General features: G+C 46.3%; 1 protein-coding gene across 2 annotated transcripts in view; it reads right to left on the reverse strand.

Annotated features, from left to right (window-relative positions):
* The window catches only part of PLPP3 (phospholipid phosphatase 3), an 81,964-nt gene that overhangs the window by 21,297 nt on the left and 47,662 nt on the right, over positions 1-13,005 (reverse strand). For both annotated transcript variants that reach the window (XM_072820382.1, XM_072820381.1), the window contains exons 3-4: positions 4,719-4,999; positions 4,213-4,270 (exon numbers count right to left, since the gene is read on the reverse strand). In XM_072820382.1, coding sequence (XP_072676483.1) covers positions 4,213-4,270; positions 4,719-4,999 — 339 coding nt within the window. The remainder of the gene's footprint in view (positions 1-4,212; positions 4,271-4,718; positions 5,000-13,005) is intronic.

Below are 13,005 nucleotides of genomic sequence, written 5' to 3' on the forward strand. Positions count from 1 at the left end.
ACCTTAACTGAGCTTCAGACACTGTTTGGGACAGTGGAATACGGTAGTGAAACAAGAGACAAAAACGTCTCCCTGGTGAAGCTTACAATTTATCTAGTTGAGATAGAAACAAAGAAGTGAATATAGATGGTGAGAAATTGGGCGGGGGCGAAGGGGGTGGTGGTTATCGCTGCAAAGGGAGTCAAGGAGTACCACAGGAAAGGCCAGGGAAGGATTCTCTGACAAAGTACCCTGAAGGAGGCACTGAGGCAAGGTGCTCGGTACTCATTCGCGGAGGGAGGCACAGCAGCAAGGCAAAGGCCTCGCCACCAACTTGCTGCTGCTTGATCTGAGCTGCAGGAGGAGGGGCTGGGGCGGCTGGTCCCGAAGGTCCTCCCAGCTCTCACTGCACCCTCCACCCCCTGCTTCATCCCAGCCATCACAATTGGACTGAACTGAACACCTGCAGCTCACAAATCACTGTCGCCTTTTCACCTGAACACAGGCAGTTCTTCCAATCAGCCCATCTGTACCCTACGGGCAGCCTTCCCCAGCTTCTGCCGCCCTCCACTCCAAGCTGGCTTGGGTGCCACAACTCTAAGCTTCTGTAAGAACCTATACCCACCCACCCACCCACCCCCGCTCCCCAGCCCCAGCACAGTGTACCAAACTGCTGTCCTTGTCTACTTGCTTCCCTACACTGAACTCCCCAAGGGCTGTGCCCGTGACTTACCAATGTCTAGATCCCTACGCCTAGCATGCTGTTCCGTCTATCACAGTCACCCATTATATATTTGCTGATCTGTCGAATGTTGAACCCACGTTGAGCTCCTCTGAGGGCAGGGCCCAGGTCTGATTCATGTTGGCAGCCCTGGGAGGTAGCAGAGTGCCTGGCACAACAGAAGAAATACCAGGTATGCACACAGATTGGTGCCTACGCTGGTGTTGGCACTTTATTCCAGAAAGCCAAGTCATCCTCGATCCCTGACTGTGGAGGTACAGGGCCTGTCCAGATGTGGTTCTCTAGGGTTTAGGGCAGGACTCAGGGTTAGAAAAGTATCACGTATGCTTATATACACTGTGGGTTTTTCTTATTAGAATCTGCATTAATCACTAACATGCCTTACCCTCATCTGTTAGCTTCTATACCCAGAGATAATGTGGTGTTTGCGGCATGGTTTTTTCCAAGCCAACCATTTTACAAATCAAAACCTAATATGGAGTGTCCTTCGAAGCCATGGGAGCCTTCAGATGGCAGCTGCTGCCCACGGGCCTGGAGTAGGGGTGGCTGGCGCTTCCCATCCTCACCCCCTCTTTGAATGCCAAGGTAATGAGGGCGTAAGTCTGTCCCTGAGGATTCCCATCTTTTCTATAGTGCTTAGGGTAGATCAAACTTCTTCCAAATAGAACCACAGAGATTGAGAAATAAGTAGACACCATCTAATTCCACTCTTTTCATTTGACAGATGGAGAAAGTAGGGTCTAGGGATGAAAAGTATCAGCAATCCTGCAAAAGAGACATTATCTACACTTTACAGAGGAGTATACCGAGGACAAAGCTTAAGTAAGCAACTCCTAGTTCCAGAGCTAATCACGACAGGGTACAATCATCCAGGCCTGCCAGACCCTGAGGGCAAACTGGCTACATCCAACTGGTTCAAAGGTGATTGTCCCCAAGGCCCCAGGGGGAGGCCAGGGTCTCCGTCTGCCCACTTCTACTTCCTGAAGCTCAACAGAAAAGCACTGGGGGATGGGCAGAGGGCTGTTCAGATTGCAGCATTTCCCTCTGACCCTAAGAGGCAGCCACAGTGCTCTACCTTGCTCTAGAAAGCTTTGCAAATTGGACATTCGGAAGGTTGGGATTTCTGTGTAGCATCACAGAGAAATGAGCCTTGGCAAAGAGCACTATCCATATACCCTTGGAATTTAGCCTCAGGGGTTGTTGTTGTTGTTGTTTTTAGGGCAAGATAACCTTAGAGATAAAAATAGAGCCCTTCATTTATATGTCGTCTACATATATGGGTATGGGTGAGTTGTGAATGTTAAAATGTGTGTAGGTTTGCAAGCCTTCTTTAGTGTGTGGTGTGTACAGTAAGATGTTATGGAATCGGAGGTCAAGGAGACTCTTCTTTTTCTCCCTCTCTCTTCCCTGCCTCTTTTTCTTCCTTCTTTCCAGAAACACAAAGGCACTGTAATTTTTTCCTCCCTCAAAGATGCAAACAAACATTAGGTCGGAATCTACCCCCTCACTCCTCACCCCTGCAGAGAAGGTCTCTCTGGCTGTAATCACAGCTGGTGGGTGGTGGAGGGGGGGCAAGGAGGGCATCTCATCCACTAAAGCAGACCTGAAGAAAGGCAAGTTGCCTTCAGGTGAAATGGAAATTAGAGTTGGGAACTTATATTCCTTAATTTATCCTGGCGAGATTGTTTCTGTGTTTTGAAGAGCAGTGCCATGAAAAGAACAGACAGTGATCCTGGTGTCATCAGGGCAAAGACCAGCCTTCAAATCCATTTTCTCCCTTTTACTGGAGATGGAACTTCTATTACTAAAATTCTTAAGATTTGGGTTGGTTGGTTGGTTTTCAACCGAAAACGAGGTAATGGAAATGCATCTCATGGAGTTACTGAGAGATCGGAATGCTGTGGTGTGAGCTTGCCCCAGTGCCTGGCGCACAGAAGGCACCAGAAACATGTCAGCACCTTTATCTTCTGGGCGGCCATAGAGCACACAAGGCGCAGAGTTGGTTTCAAAATTACCCCATATTTTTATCTTGGAAGAAAATGAAGGAATAGGAGAAAAATGAATACAGACCCACTCCTCCAAGCACCTTTGCAAAGCACTGAAATTACATTTGTAAAATTGCTTCCAGACTTGCGTGAAATATGAAAAAATGAAATAGGAAACTAAGTATTTTCGCTAAATGAGCTTTCTAAAAGCAAAGCAAAAGCATAACAACAACAACAAATGAAGAAAGGAGGGGAGCACGATGCATGATGACGTAAAATCCACCTTTGAGGTTTTCATAGGTTGGGGCCCACCTTTCAGCTCTCTATCCCAGGTAATGGGAAGCCCGGAAGCCTCCAGGCTTGGAAAGGATTGCGAGGGAAAACAAAACAAAACAAAACAGAAAAAACCTTCTGCTAGTTTTTCCAAATCCTAATTATGTTTTTTAAATAAGTCAAAATCAAAACGTTCTTTCTGCAAACAGCTTATGCTCCCCTGAGCTATGTCTGACCTCTCAGCGCCTTCTTGCTCTTCATCAAAGGGGCCGAAAGCAGGAAGTGCCTTGGCACAGGGACCTCATTCAAGAGGAGAGGAGAGGCAGGGGCAGGGGACCGTATTTAACTCACAAAGAGAAACAGACCGGCTGCTGTCTGTGCAGCAGCTGGAGAGGAGCGGGGCGTGCTGCCTACACTGCCCCAGAGCCTCTCGAAGTCAGAGCAGACATGGCCATGGGAAGGGCAACATGGGGGTTCCCATCGTGGCCCCACCACTAGCTGAGGGACCCCCCCCTCAACATGCTGCTAGGCCTCCCTGGGCCTTGGTATCTGGATCCAAGCAGCAGGGATACACATCTCGTACTTCACCATGTTATTATGAGATCACGTGTGCCCATGGAGGTAGAATTATTCTATAAAACTTGAAATTACTCTATGTAGTCAGATAATAATAATTTTTAAAGCCTTAACCTCAGTAGGGGATGGAGAAGGACTGGGACTGGCATGGTGACACCACAAGAAATCTGATGACAGGCCTTGGATTTGAGCCATCGTGCCAGTATCTGTGTAAATTCTGACAGTTCGCTTAAATCCTCTAAGCCTTACTTAGTAATCCTTTCCCACAGAAGAGATAATATTACTTATAACCTAGGGTGCCTGTAAGGGTCAACGGAGTTAAATGGATGTTCAGGTAACAGTACTTGTTACCCTAAAACGTGATACGAGTGTCTTCATCAGTTTATAATTTCAAAAATGGGTACACGACCCTTATCAAACAGCCATGACAAATATTAGTTTTATTTGAAAAATGGGGGAAAAAACCTAGAAAGTAAAATAACTTCTACTGACGCCACGGCAGTGCTCAAAACAGAACCTAATTTTTCTAGCTAACTTCTCTTTCAAGGATTTCACAATGAAGTTTATCCCTAACCATACTGAGTGCTCTCTGCACAGAAGAGATGTAAGGTGGGGCTGGACGCTGTACTCCACTGGAATCAGAAGGAAGGTACTTACCACCAAATACAGCATAGTGTACATGGAGAAGGAGGCGTGGCCAGAGAAGAAGGATTTCCTGCAAGAGCAAGAGAGGGCCATGAAAGGGCCATATTCACATCCCTGATACATGTCTGCCTGTCTGTCTTTCCTCCCTAGACTGTGACCTTGAGAGCAGCACTATCTTGTTTGGTTTTACATCTTTGGTAGTGCTTTGGACACGATGTCTAGAACATAGCAGCCACCGATGGATGCATGAGTAAGCAAAAGAATGGATGGATGGATGGATGGATGGACGGACGGACGGACTTACTGGTGTTCAACCATGATTGTTTATTTATCTATGTATCTAAATCATTTGATCCCAAGTTCCTTAAGAATAGGGGCTATGTCTTATTCACCCCTTGAAACCAAAGCCTATTACTGAGCCTGTTACCTTGTATAGTAGGTGCCTCATAAAGTAAATGCTCTCTGAACTGCCTGCGTCAAAGCTGTGCACACTACGGCCACAGCAGGTGGTGACTCACCTGGCCTCCTGGACTTTGCTGTCATCACCTCTGCATTTGTAGTTTTGGATGTAGCCCTCGGAGCAGTTGATCTGGCTGAAATCAGGGTTGCAGACGTTCAAGAAGTGAGGACGCAGGCGCCCTATGGAAACTTTGGCAATGTCTGTGAAGGACTGGCTGATGGCACAGCCAAAGAGGAAGCAGCCCACCTGCTTATAGAGGGCCGCCACGTAGGGATTCTGAATCGTTGACCGGGACTTCTCCTTCAGGTAGTATATACGATAGAACTCCCCAGTGATGATCTGAAAGGAAACCCACATAGGAATTAGGAGTATCCATCAGAATGGATGTTGTAAAGGATATTTAGCGACGACATAAGGGAATGTTCTCATATGTAAATGCACGCTGTAATCTAGAAAATCTCAATTTTCTATTTGAAAAATATACGGACAGAAATAGTCATGGGAGGAAACATCAGAGGGCTAACATCGTCATTTTTTCCTTTTTAAAAAAGTCCCACATGGCCAAATAGTACCTTTGTAACAACAAAAATATACAATCAAATATATTTGTTTGTAAATATATATAATGTTAAAAATATATATAAATATTCTATATAATAGTTCAACGTATTTTTTTAAACAAAGAAAGAGACAAATAAAGATCCAGATATAGAGGGACACCTGGGTGGCTCAGTGGTTGGGCATCTGCTTTCGGCCCAGGGTGTGATCCTGGAGTCCCAGGATCAAGTCCCACATCGGGCTCCCTGCATGGAGCCTGCTTCTCCCTCTGCCTGTGTCTCTGCCTCTCTCTCTGTCTCTCATGAAAAAATAAATAAAATCTTTAAAAAAATCCAGATACAGAAAAATATTAGATGAACGTTCAATCAAGGACATGGGTAAGTATGGCCAGGACGTCAGAGGATCTGAGCCAATCTCAGGGTTCTGGGCTTCAGAGTCAGGGATCACCAGCCTTGTGTTAATACTGAGCCATGGTGGGGGTTTCTCTAGGAGGCTGAATGCCTAAGACTATGTCTTGGGTTTTAGTCCCAGCTCTGCCACCTGCCCGGTGTCCCTCAGCCATGACAAGCTCTCCAAGCTTATTTCCTTCTCCACAAAAGGGGGCTGCACCCCCTGCGGAGTCATTGGCTTAAATCTGGTAACATGGATGGGAAATGGCCTGGGTCATAGAAAGTGATTCTTTCATTTTCTTTCTTAGAAAAATGCTGTGATGAGGACACTAGCCTACAAACCATAGAACTTTTAGCACAATGCCCTCCAGTGTGCAACTTTCCAAGTCTGCGGGCATCATCTCCCATCTCCTCTATCCTAAAGGACAGCCAGTGAGTCTCGGGCTTTCCTACCCTTCCTCCAGCCCAAGGTGTTCACTCCTAACACTTAGGGGAGGTTTCTCACTCCTGGGAAAAGAAAAGCCACCAGTTACTGATTACCCACTGCATCCCAGGTGGTGTCCCGTGGGCTTTATTTCATGAAATCCTGACAACGACCATGAGAGAAGTATGGCTAAAGCTCAGCCAGGGGAAGCAGCTCAACACAAACTGCCCTTGTTTTACATTAAGAACGGGAGCCCTACTTGTCCTCCGTAAGGCAAATGCCTGTGATACCTACACAGCAGAGGACCGATTCCGCTTTGGTCATGCCCAACTACACAGCCGGCTGCTCTGGTCTTAACTCCACAGCACAGCCCCGGCCACTTCCTGACTGTAACCACAGTCCAGGGATAGCCACGTTCAACTTATCACGCGACACAAAGCTCCTTTAACAGCTCCTCACAGGGCAGGACGATGAGCCACACTTGCTCTTTCAGGGAGCACAGAGCATGTTCACAACCACAAGGGAAGCAATAGACTGACATATCTGGCACTCCTTTTCAAAGTCTCCCATTACTTTTTTTTTCAGCTGGGGAAGGGGTCAAGGCATGGGGTCTGATCCAAGTTCTCAAGGGCTCCTAACTCTGAGGGGTGGCTGGGATGGCCAGGTGGAAGGGAGATGCCAGCTGGGCCCAGGGGCCAGCAGGTGTGGCAGTGAGAAGAGCCACCGGCCCTGCTACTGTTTGTGCAGTGATTCTGTGTTTATAAAGACTTGATTATTTCTAAGTTGCTAAACTTTGGTTCCCAGATCACGCTGATTGTGATTCTCCACTAGAGAGGGATGGTCAGAGGTCAGTGCAGTGCAAAATCCTGGCTTAGCTCTCCTCTGGAAGAGCAGGATTAATACCTTACCTGGCAGACGTGCTCAGAGACTACGGCACACTGGCTGAATGAGGGAATGAAAGGGAGCAGGACCATAGTCTTCACGTTGTTTTATTACAAAACTGGAAATATCCCCTAAATATTACCAAAAGTCCTCCGATAACATGTTGCAGAGATTAAAACTTGAGAAGCATAGCGAGTCAGAAATGAAAGGGTCCATTATACATGGAAGAAACTGAGGTCCAAATTAACTCGCAACGAAAGACTGCACCCAGGTGTTCTAGCTCCCCACCCAGCATTCTTTCCTACCATTCCTGGTCTAATTCCCCTTTGAACCTGTTTATACTCTTACCCTGTGTAACCTTACAGGCTAACAGCTTCCAGATGTTCACTACCACCATCATGCCCTTTCTTCTTTATTTATAAATCATACTCGCATGGCTTTGGATGCAAGGCAAGGAACACTCACTGAGGTGTCAGTGGCCAGGGTTCAAGTCCCTACTCATTGAGTGAATTTGAGATAAGCCAGTGTCTCCATCTACAAAATGAGGGTGCTAGGCTCCTTCATTTATCACTACATAATTACAATGACATTTATTTTCAACTCTCCTGCGCTACCTCCACCACTAGCCTTCCAACCAAGCAAAGGTAATGGCAATAGCAGAGGAAAGTACTTCCTCTGAGATGATGCCAAGGGCATGGGGCAGAACCAAGGTCCCATGCACCGTCCCTGCCCTTGGATGGTTCCTGAGATCCTCGAACCACACCACTGCCACAAATTAAGAAACTCTACACTGGCTTGGCTTAAGCCTGACTTCCTATTTGATGCTGAAAAAGAACACGTGGCTTTTCACTGCAAATCAGCATCTCATACATGAATTTACTGATTAATCTCAGGCGAGTCACCTCTGGGCTCCAGCCACCTTAGGGAGAAAGGATTTGGTTACAACTCAAGGGCTCCTTTACAGCCCTAACATCCCTTCATCCTAAAACTTCGGTTTCAGTCCCACAGGCATGCACACAGCAAACTGCCAGTTAAAATGCCTCCTCCTCTCACAAAAGGCGAAAGCGGTAAAGGAGGCATTTCATGGCACCTCAAATTCCTAATAACAAAGCTATTAAGAGCAGCAACCTTGTACATTTCTTTCATACTTTACGGTTCCATTCGACCTGTGACTCTATGAAGAACCGATACCCACTGTACAGCTGAGGATGGTAAGGCACCGAGGGATAGGTACTTGCCTAAGGAGCTGAGGCTGCTAAGCGACAGAGCTAATAGTAGAGCCCAGATATGCTGACTCTTAAGCCTCACAACAGACTACATGGACAGAATTTTTTGTTAAAGATCTTCCCTGGCTTACGATGGTGTTACCTCCTGATAAACGCATCCTAAGTGGAAAATATCGTTAAGTCAAAAATGCATCGAATACACCTGACCTACTACTGAACATCATAGCTTCGCCTAGCCTACCTTATACATGCTCAGCACACTTATGTTAGCCTACAGTTGGGCACCATCAATGGCCACAAAGCCTATTTTACAAGTAATTGTAGAAGAGCTCATGTAATTTATTGACTACGCACCGGAGGTGAGAATGGTTGCACGGGTACAGAATGGTGTAAGCATATGGGCTGTCTACCCTCGTCATCACAGGGCTTGACTGGCAGCCGTGGCTCACTGCTGCTGTCGCCCAGCATCACGAGAAAGCACTATACTGCACATCGTTAGCCCAGGGGAAAAAAAAATCAAAATTCAAAATCAAACTATGACTTCTACTGAATGTGTATTGCTTGTGCACCACCCTAAAGTCGAAAAAATCTGTCAAACCACCAGAAGTTGGGGATCAGCCGTACTTCTATCATTATTAAAAACGATTTCCACCCCAGAATAGCAAATGCATATTTTCAAGGACAGGGCCAGGCTGAAGCCATTTAGCAGACACATGACTCCAGGACCACATGGCTTCTGGGGCAGCCCTGACAGATCTTGCAGTTAATGAGCAACAAATTATGTATTTTCTCTATCCCCTCATACAGAAGGGTCGGGGAGTCGACAACACAGCCATAAATCATCATTATGAACCAGCCGGACTTGGCTTCTTGTAATCCTAACCCTTAAAAGACCATTGAATGAAATTCGGGCTGGGACAGGCAGTCCGAATACCTCACCTCTGCCGAAGAGGCGAAGGCTTAAATTGTTCTCTGACATGCTACACACCTAACTCTGGAGTTCCAGATTTACTGCTTTCGGACCTTATTCATTACTCACAATGTTTTTATTCCTAGGTAATAAAATAAGCTCTTCCCTCCCCCTACAAAGGCTCGGTCCCCACCCCCGACTCCAGCCCCTGGAGCCCTCATTTCTGCTTCAGTCAGCAAGGTTGTGATATGCCCAGAAGAATGCCTTCAATGTTGATCCCTTTCTGAAGCAGCAAGCAGCAGATTCGGAGGGGAATGGCAAGCTGCCAGGCAGCAGAGGAGACTTCTCCCCTACCTGCCTTTTAAAGCACTTGGCACAGAACCTGGAAACTAATAAAGCAGGAAAGCATTGCAATTAAGCTACAAGGGGACAGAAAGAGATCATTCCCTGCCTGAGAACGGTAACAGTTTGTCCCCAGCTCCAGGACAGCTCCTCTCTGTCTATCCTTTCTGGCGTAAAAGAGCTCCACTGCACACATGTTCACAAATACCAATGTGTTCCGCAGAGGAACTTTGGAGAACATTGACTTTTTGGAAAGGAGGGAGGACAGGGTGGTCAAAGAGGCACTGACTTTGGAGCCAGATAAACCTCAGTCTGAACCCCATCTCTTACCTTAGTCAAGGGACTTCACCTCTCTGGCCTTAGGTCTCCCCATCTATAAAAGCAAGATTAATGACATCTCCCTGGTAGGATCGCCAAGGATACCACAGGTGATATGTCCCATGCCTGGCACCTAGAAGCAGAGCCCTCCAAAAGTTAGTTTTTTCCCCCTCTTTCCCTTAGAGAAGAGGAAAGAGAAAATTAACACCTGTTTGTAGAAAATATCTTTTCTAAGATCCTCCCAAAAGCTCCTTGGAAAAGAACATTACAAATTGAAGAGTTTGGAAGTACCACCCCTCCAGAGTAGAATGAGAAAATATGTGTATGGATAGAGTAGTTTTGACCATTTCATCTACAGGATCCTTTTATCAGGGGAACAAACAGGAAAGAAGTCTAAACCCCAGGCAGCCAAGGAAAGCCTCCTGTACTGTGTGTCATTTGTCACGTTCCGCTCTTTATATAAATTATCCCAAGAAAAGTTAAGACTTTTGCACAGTGTCCCAACAATCCCTTTTAGAGACTGCTGAGTTTGAAGAGTTGGAAGGACAAACTTCCCTATTTTCTGATCTGCTTGAATAATATCTGTGTAGTGCTTTACACCTTACAACTCATTTTCACATCCATTACATTATCTGCTTCTTAAAATGCCCTATGAATTACGAAATTATTATCACACTTTCTAGGTTAAGTATGAGGAAGGCCAGAGAACCATCCTTGGTCAGAAATTCGGTGAAGGCAGGGCTGTCCTGGCAGCCTGGACTTTGTTCTGCTTCTTGTACCCTGTCCCACAGCATCAAGCCGGCTCTCTCTTAGAAGTCCTAACAGGCAGCAGGATCTGTGAGGCCAGTGAGACAGATGCTCCTAGAGCACCTGGTAAGGTGGCATATTCTTGGCAGGCATTTGCACACCTCAGATCCTGGTGCCAAGCTGTTCTTCTGCATCTCCATTTATGCGGACTAATGAACTTCTTGCTGTCCAGAATAGATTCAGCCAACACACACTGGATGATGGACAATAAAGGAGGGGGAATCATTTTTCTCAGTCCCAAGCAAAAGGAAAAATGTAATGTATCTGGGTCCTGCTTCTAAGGATGGAGACAGAGTATATTTTCTTTGAAGCTGGATGGTCCATCTAGGACAAGAGAATGCAGTATCTTTAGTGACTAGAAATAATTGATGAGAAATTTAATCTTTGCTGCTTGTCCCGCTTGGTTGTCTTCAGCCTCTTGGCAGGAGATCAGTGCCTTGCAGACTGGGAGAGGCCATGAGGACAGAGCTCTATCCAAGGCCACCAGTGGAGTTCCTGGCTCTGTGGGTAAGTCAAAACTCCAATATCGAGAATATAGGCAGCAAAGAGGCTAGAGAGAACCATGTCACTCATGGCTGAAATGAGTTGTGGTAGCTGCCTAAAGCCCATAAGCTTTATGAAGAAGGCAGTCTGAAGCATGAAACATCATTATTTCCCCAAACATCAAGGACTCGCAGCCACAGGACTCCTAGAGGACTAGCTCTGTCTGTCTGTGCAAGGGTCTCCTCAATGTATTTTCTGCAGTACTGCCTGCTGCCCATCTCTTACTCTTGACACTGAGTTCCCTAAACTGCCTGAATATCACATCACTGTGCTTTTCTTCCTATTTCTCAAACACCTTTCTCCTTCCAGTGGACCCCCTTCAGAGTTCTACCAAGATAAATGTGAGTCTTACTGGGGATGAAGTCTTGCCTTTCTGGTGTGATCTCTGCTGCTTCAACAGTCTGAATTATTACCTCTGTGAAGATGACCACCCATCTTCTCAGAATGGGGCATCTCTCTCTCTCTTTCTCGCTCTCTCTCTCTCTCTCTCATTTCAACTTACCCCTTATTCCAATCAGTCATCTTCCCATCTTCTGCCAAGTTTCCCAACTAGCTATCAACCAGTGACACTAGCATGTCAACCTAACCCAGTCTCAGACCATACTCCTTCCAACTTCTGTCTCAAACCTCACTGCTCTTCCCTTCATCTCTGTTCGAGTCTCCACCATAGAGCTGCAAGGACATGACCCTATAGATTCCTCGCCTCCTTATCCCACCGTCATCTAATTCTGGTCATCCTACTTCCACAAGCTGTCTGTCATCCATCTCTCCCCATCATATCCCCTTGAATTATCCCTACCAAGATTCAGGCCTCATCCTCACCCTGGCTGCAAAATTGATGAAGCTGGCTTCACATACTTTCACCAATCTCTAGCCAATTAATTTGGGTAAAAATTCGTCACCAGTCAAGGAATTTCAGGATCTCAGTGTGATCTTTTTCTCCCTTATCTCTATCTACTTCCTGATACTCTCTTTCTCCAGCCAAACAGGTTTGCTTTACATTTCCTGAAAACACTCCATTGTTTCAGCCTCTCATCCCTGAAGCAACCCCTTCTGCCTGGAAAGCCAGGCTATCCGATGAGATAAAAGTCCTATGCGCCCTTCAATATAGACTCCTAGTGTCAACTCGTGGACGGGGTTAAAGTTCTGGCTCTTTTAACTTATGGGTCTTGGATGACTGAGTGCTGTAACTCTCAGTTCCCTTATGTGTAAAGAGGGGATGATGCCAGTACCAAGAGCTCCAGGGCCATTGTGATAATTAACTGGACTAGTACTTGATGAATGATGACAATGGCAATAATGATGAAATCTTCACCAATGAAAATAAAACTTCAGTGGTCTTCTGAATTCCCACAGCAGCACTTTATTTATATCTCATCCCGTCTGCTGCCTTTGGCCTATTTTGTCCTTGAAGCTCTCAGCTCTGGCTCCCCTCATGTTCTCTGACCAACTTCTCAGTCTGCCTGAGAATAATCAGTCATTCTTGTATTTAGACCATCAGCTCCCAGGGTAGTACTTGTGTCTTCTATACCAGCTGTAGGCTGAGGAATCTACCACAATGTCTGCTTGTTCTAAAGGAGGCCTCACCAAGCAGCCACCTACAGCAAGCTACTGCCTTCTGCAAAACCCACTTCATGCAAAACACTACTGCACACTGCCGATCTTAGGATCCTTGCCGGTCATCTGCCCAGTGGCCTAAATGTTTTGTGCTCCTCCATACGCTGAGTTCTCCAAAGAAGCCCAGAAACTACAAGTCTTTATAGCTCATGAAATAAAGAGCACTCTGCATAGCACCTAGCACCGAACAGGCCTTCAACACATGTCAGTTCAAGCACTGGGCTTTGAAGCCCGAGAGCCCTGGGTTTTAACTCCTGCTCCCTCACATTCACCACACAGTAACCTTGCACTAACCACTTCTCCCTCATAAGCCTCTGCACCCTCTCTCA

Source organism: Canis lupus, chromosome 3, assembly GCF_048164855.1.
Source record: "Canis lupus baileyi chromosome 3, mCanLup2.hap1, whole genome shotgun sequence".
Classification (NCBI taxonomy): domain Eukaryota; kingdom Metazoa; phylum Chordata; class Mammalia; order Carnivora; family Canidae; genus Canis; species Canis lupus.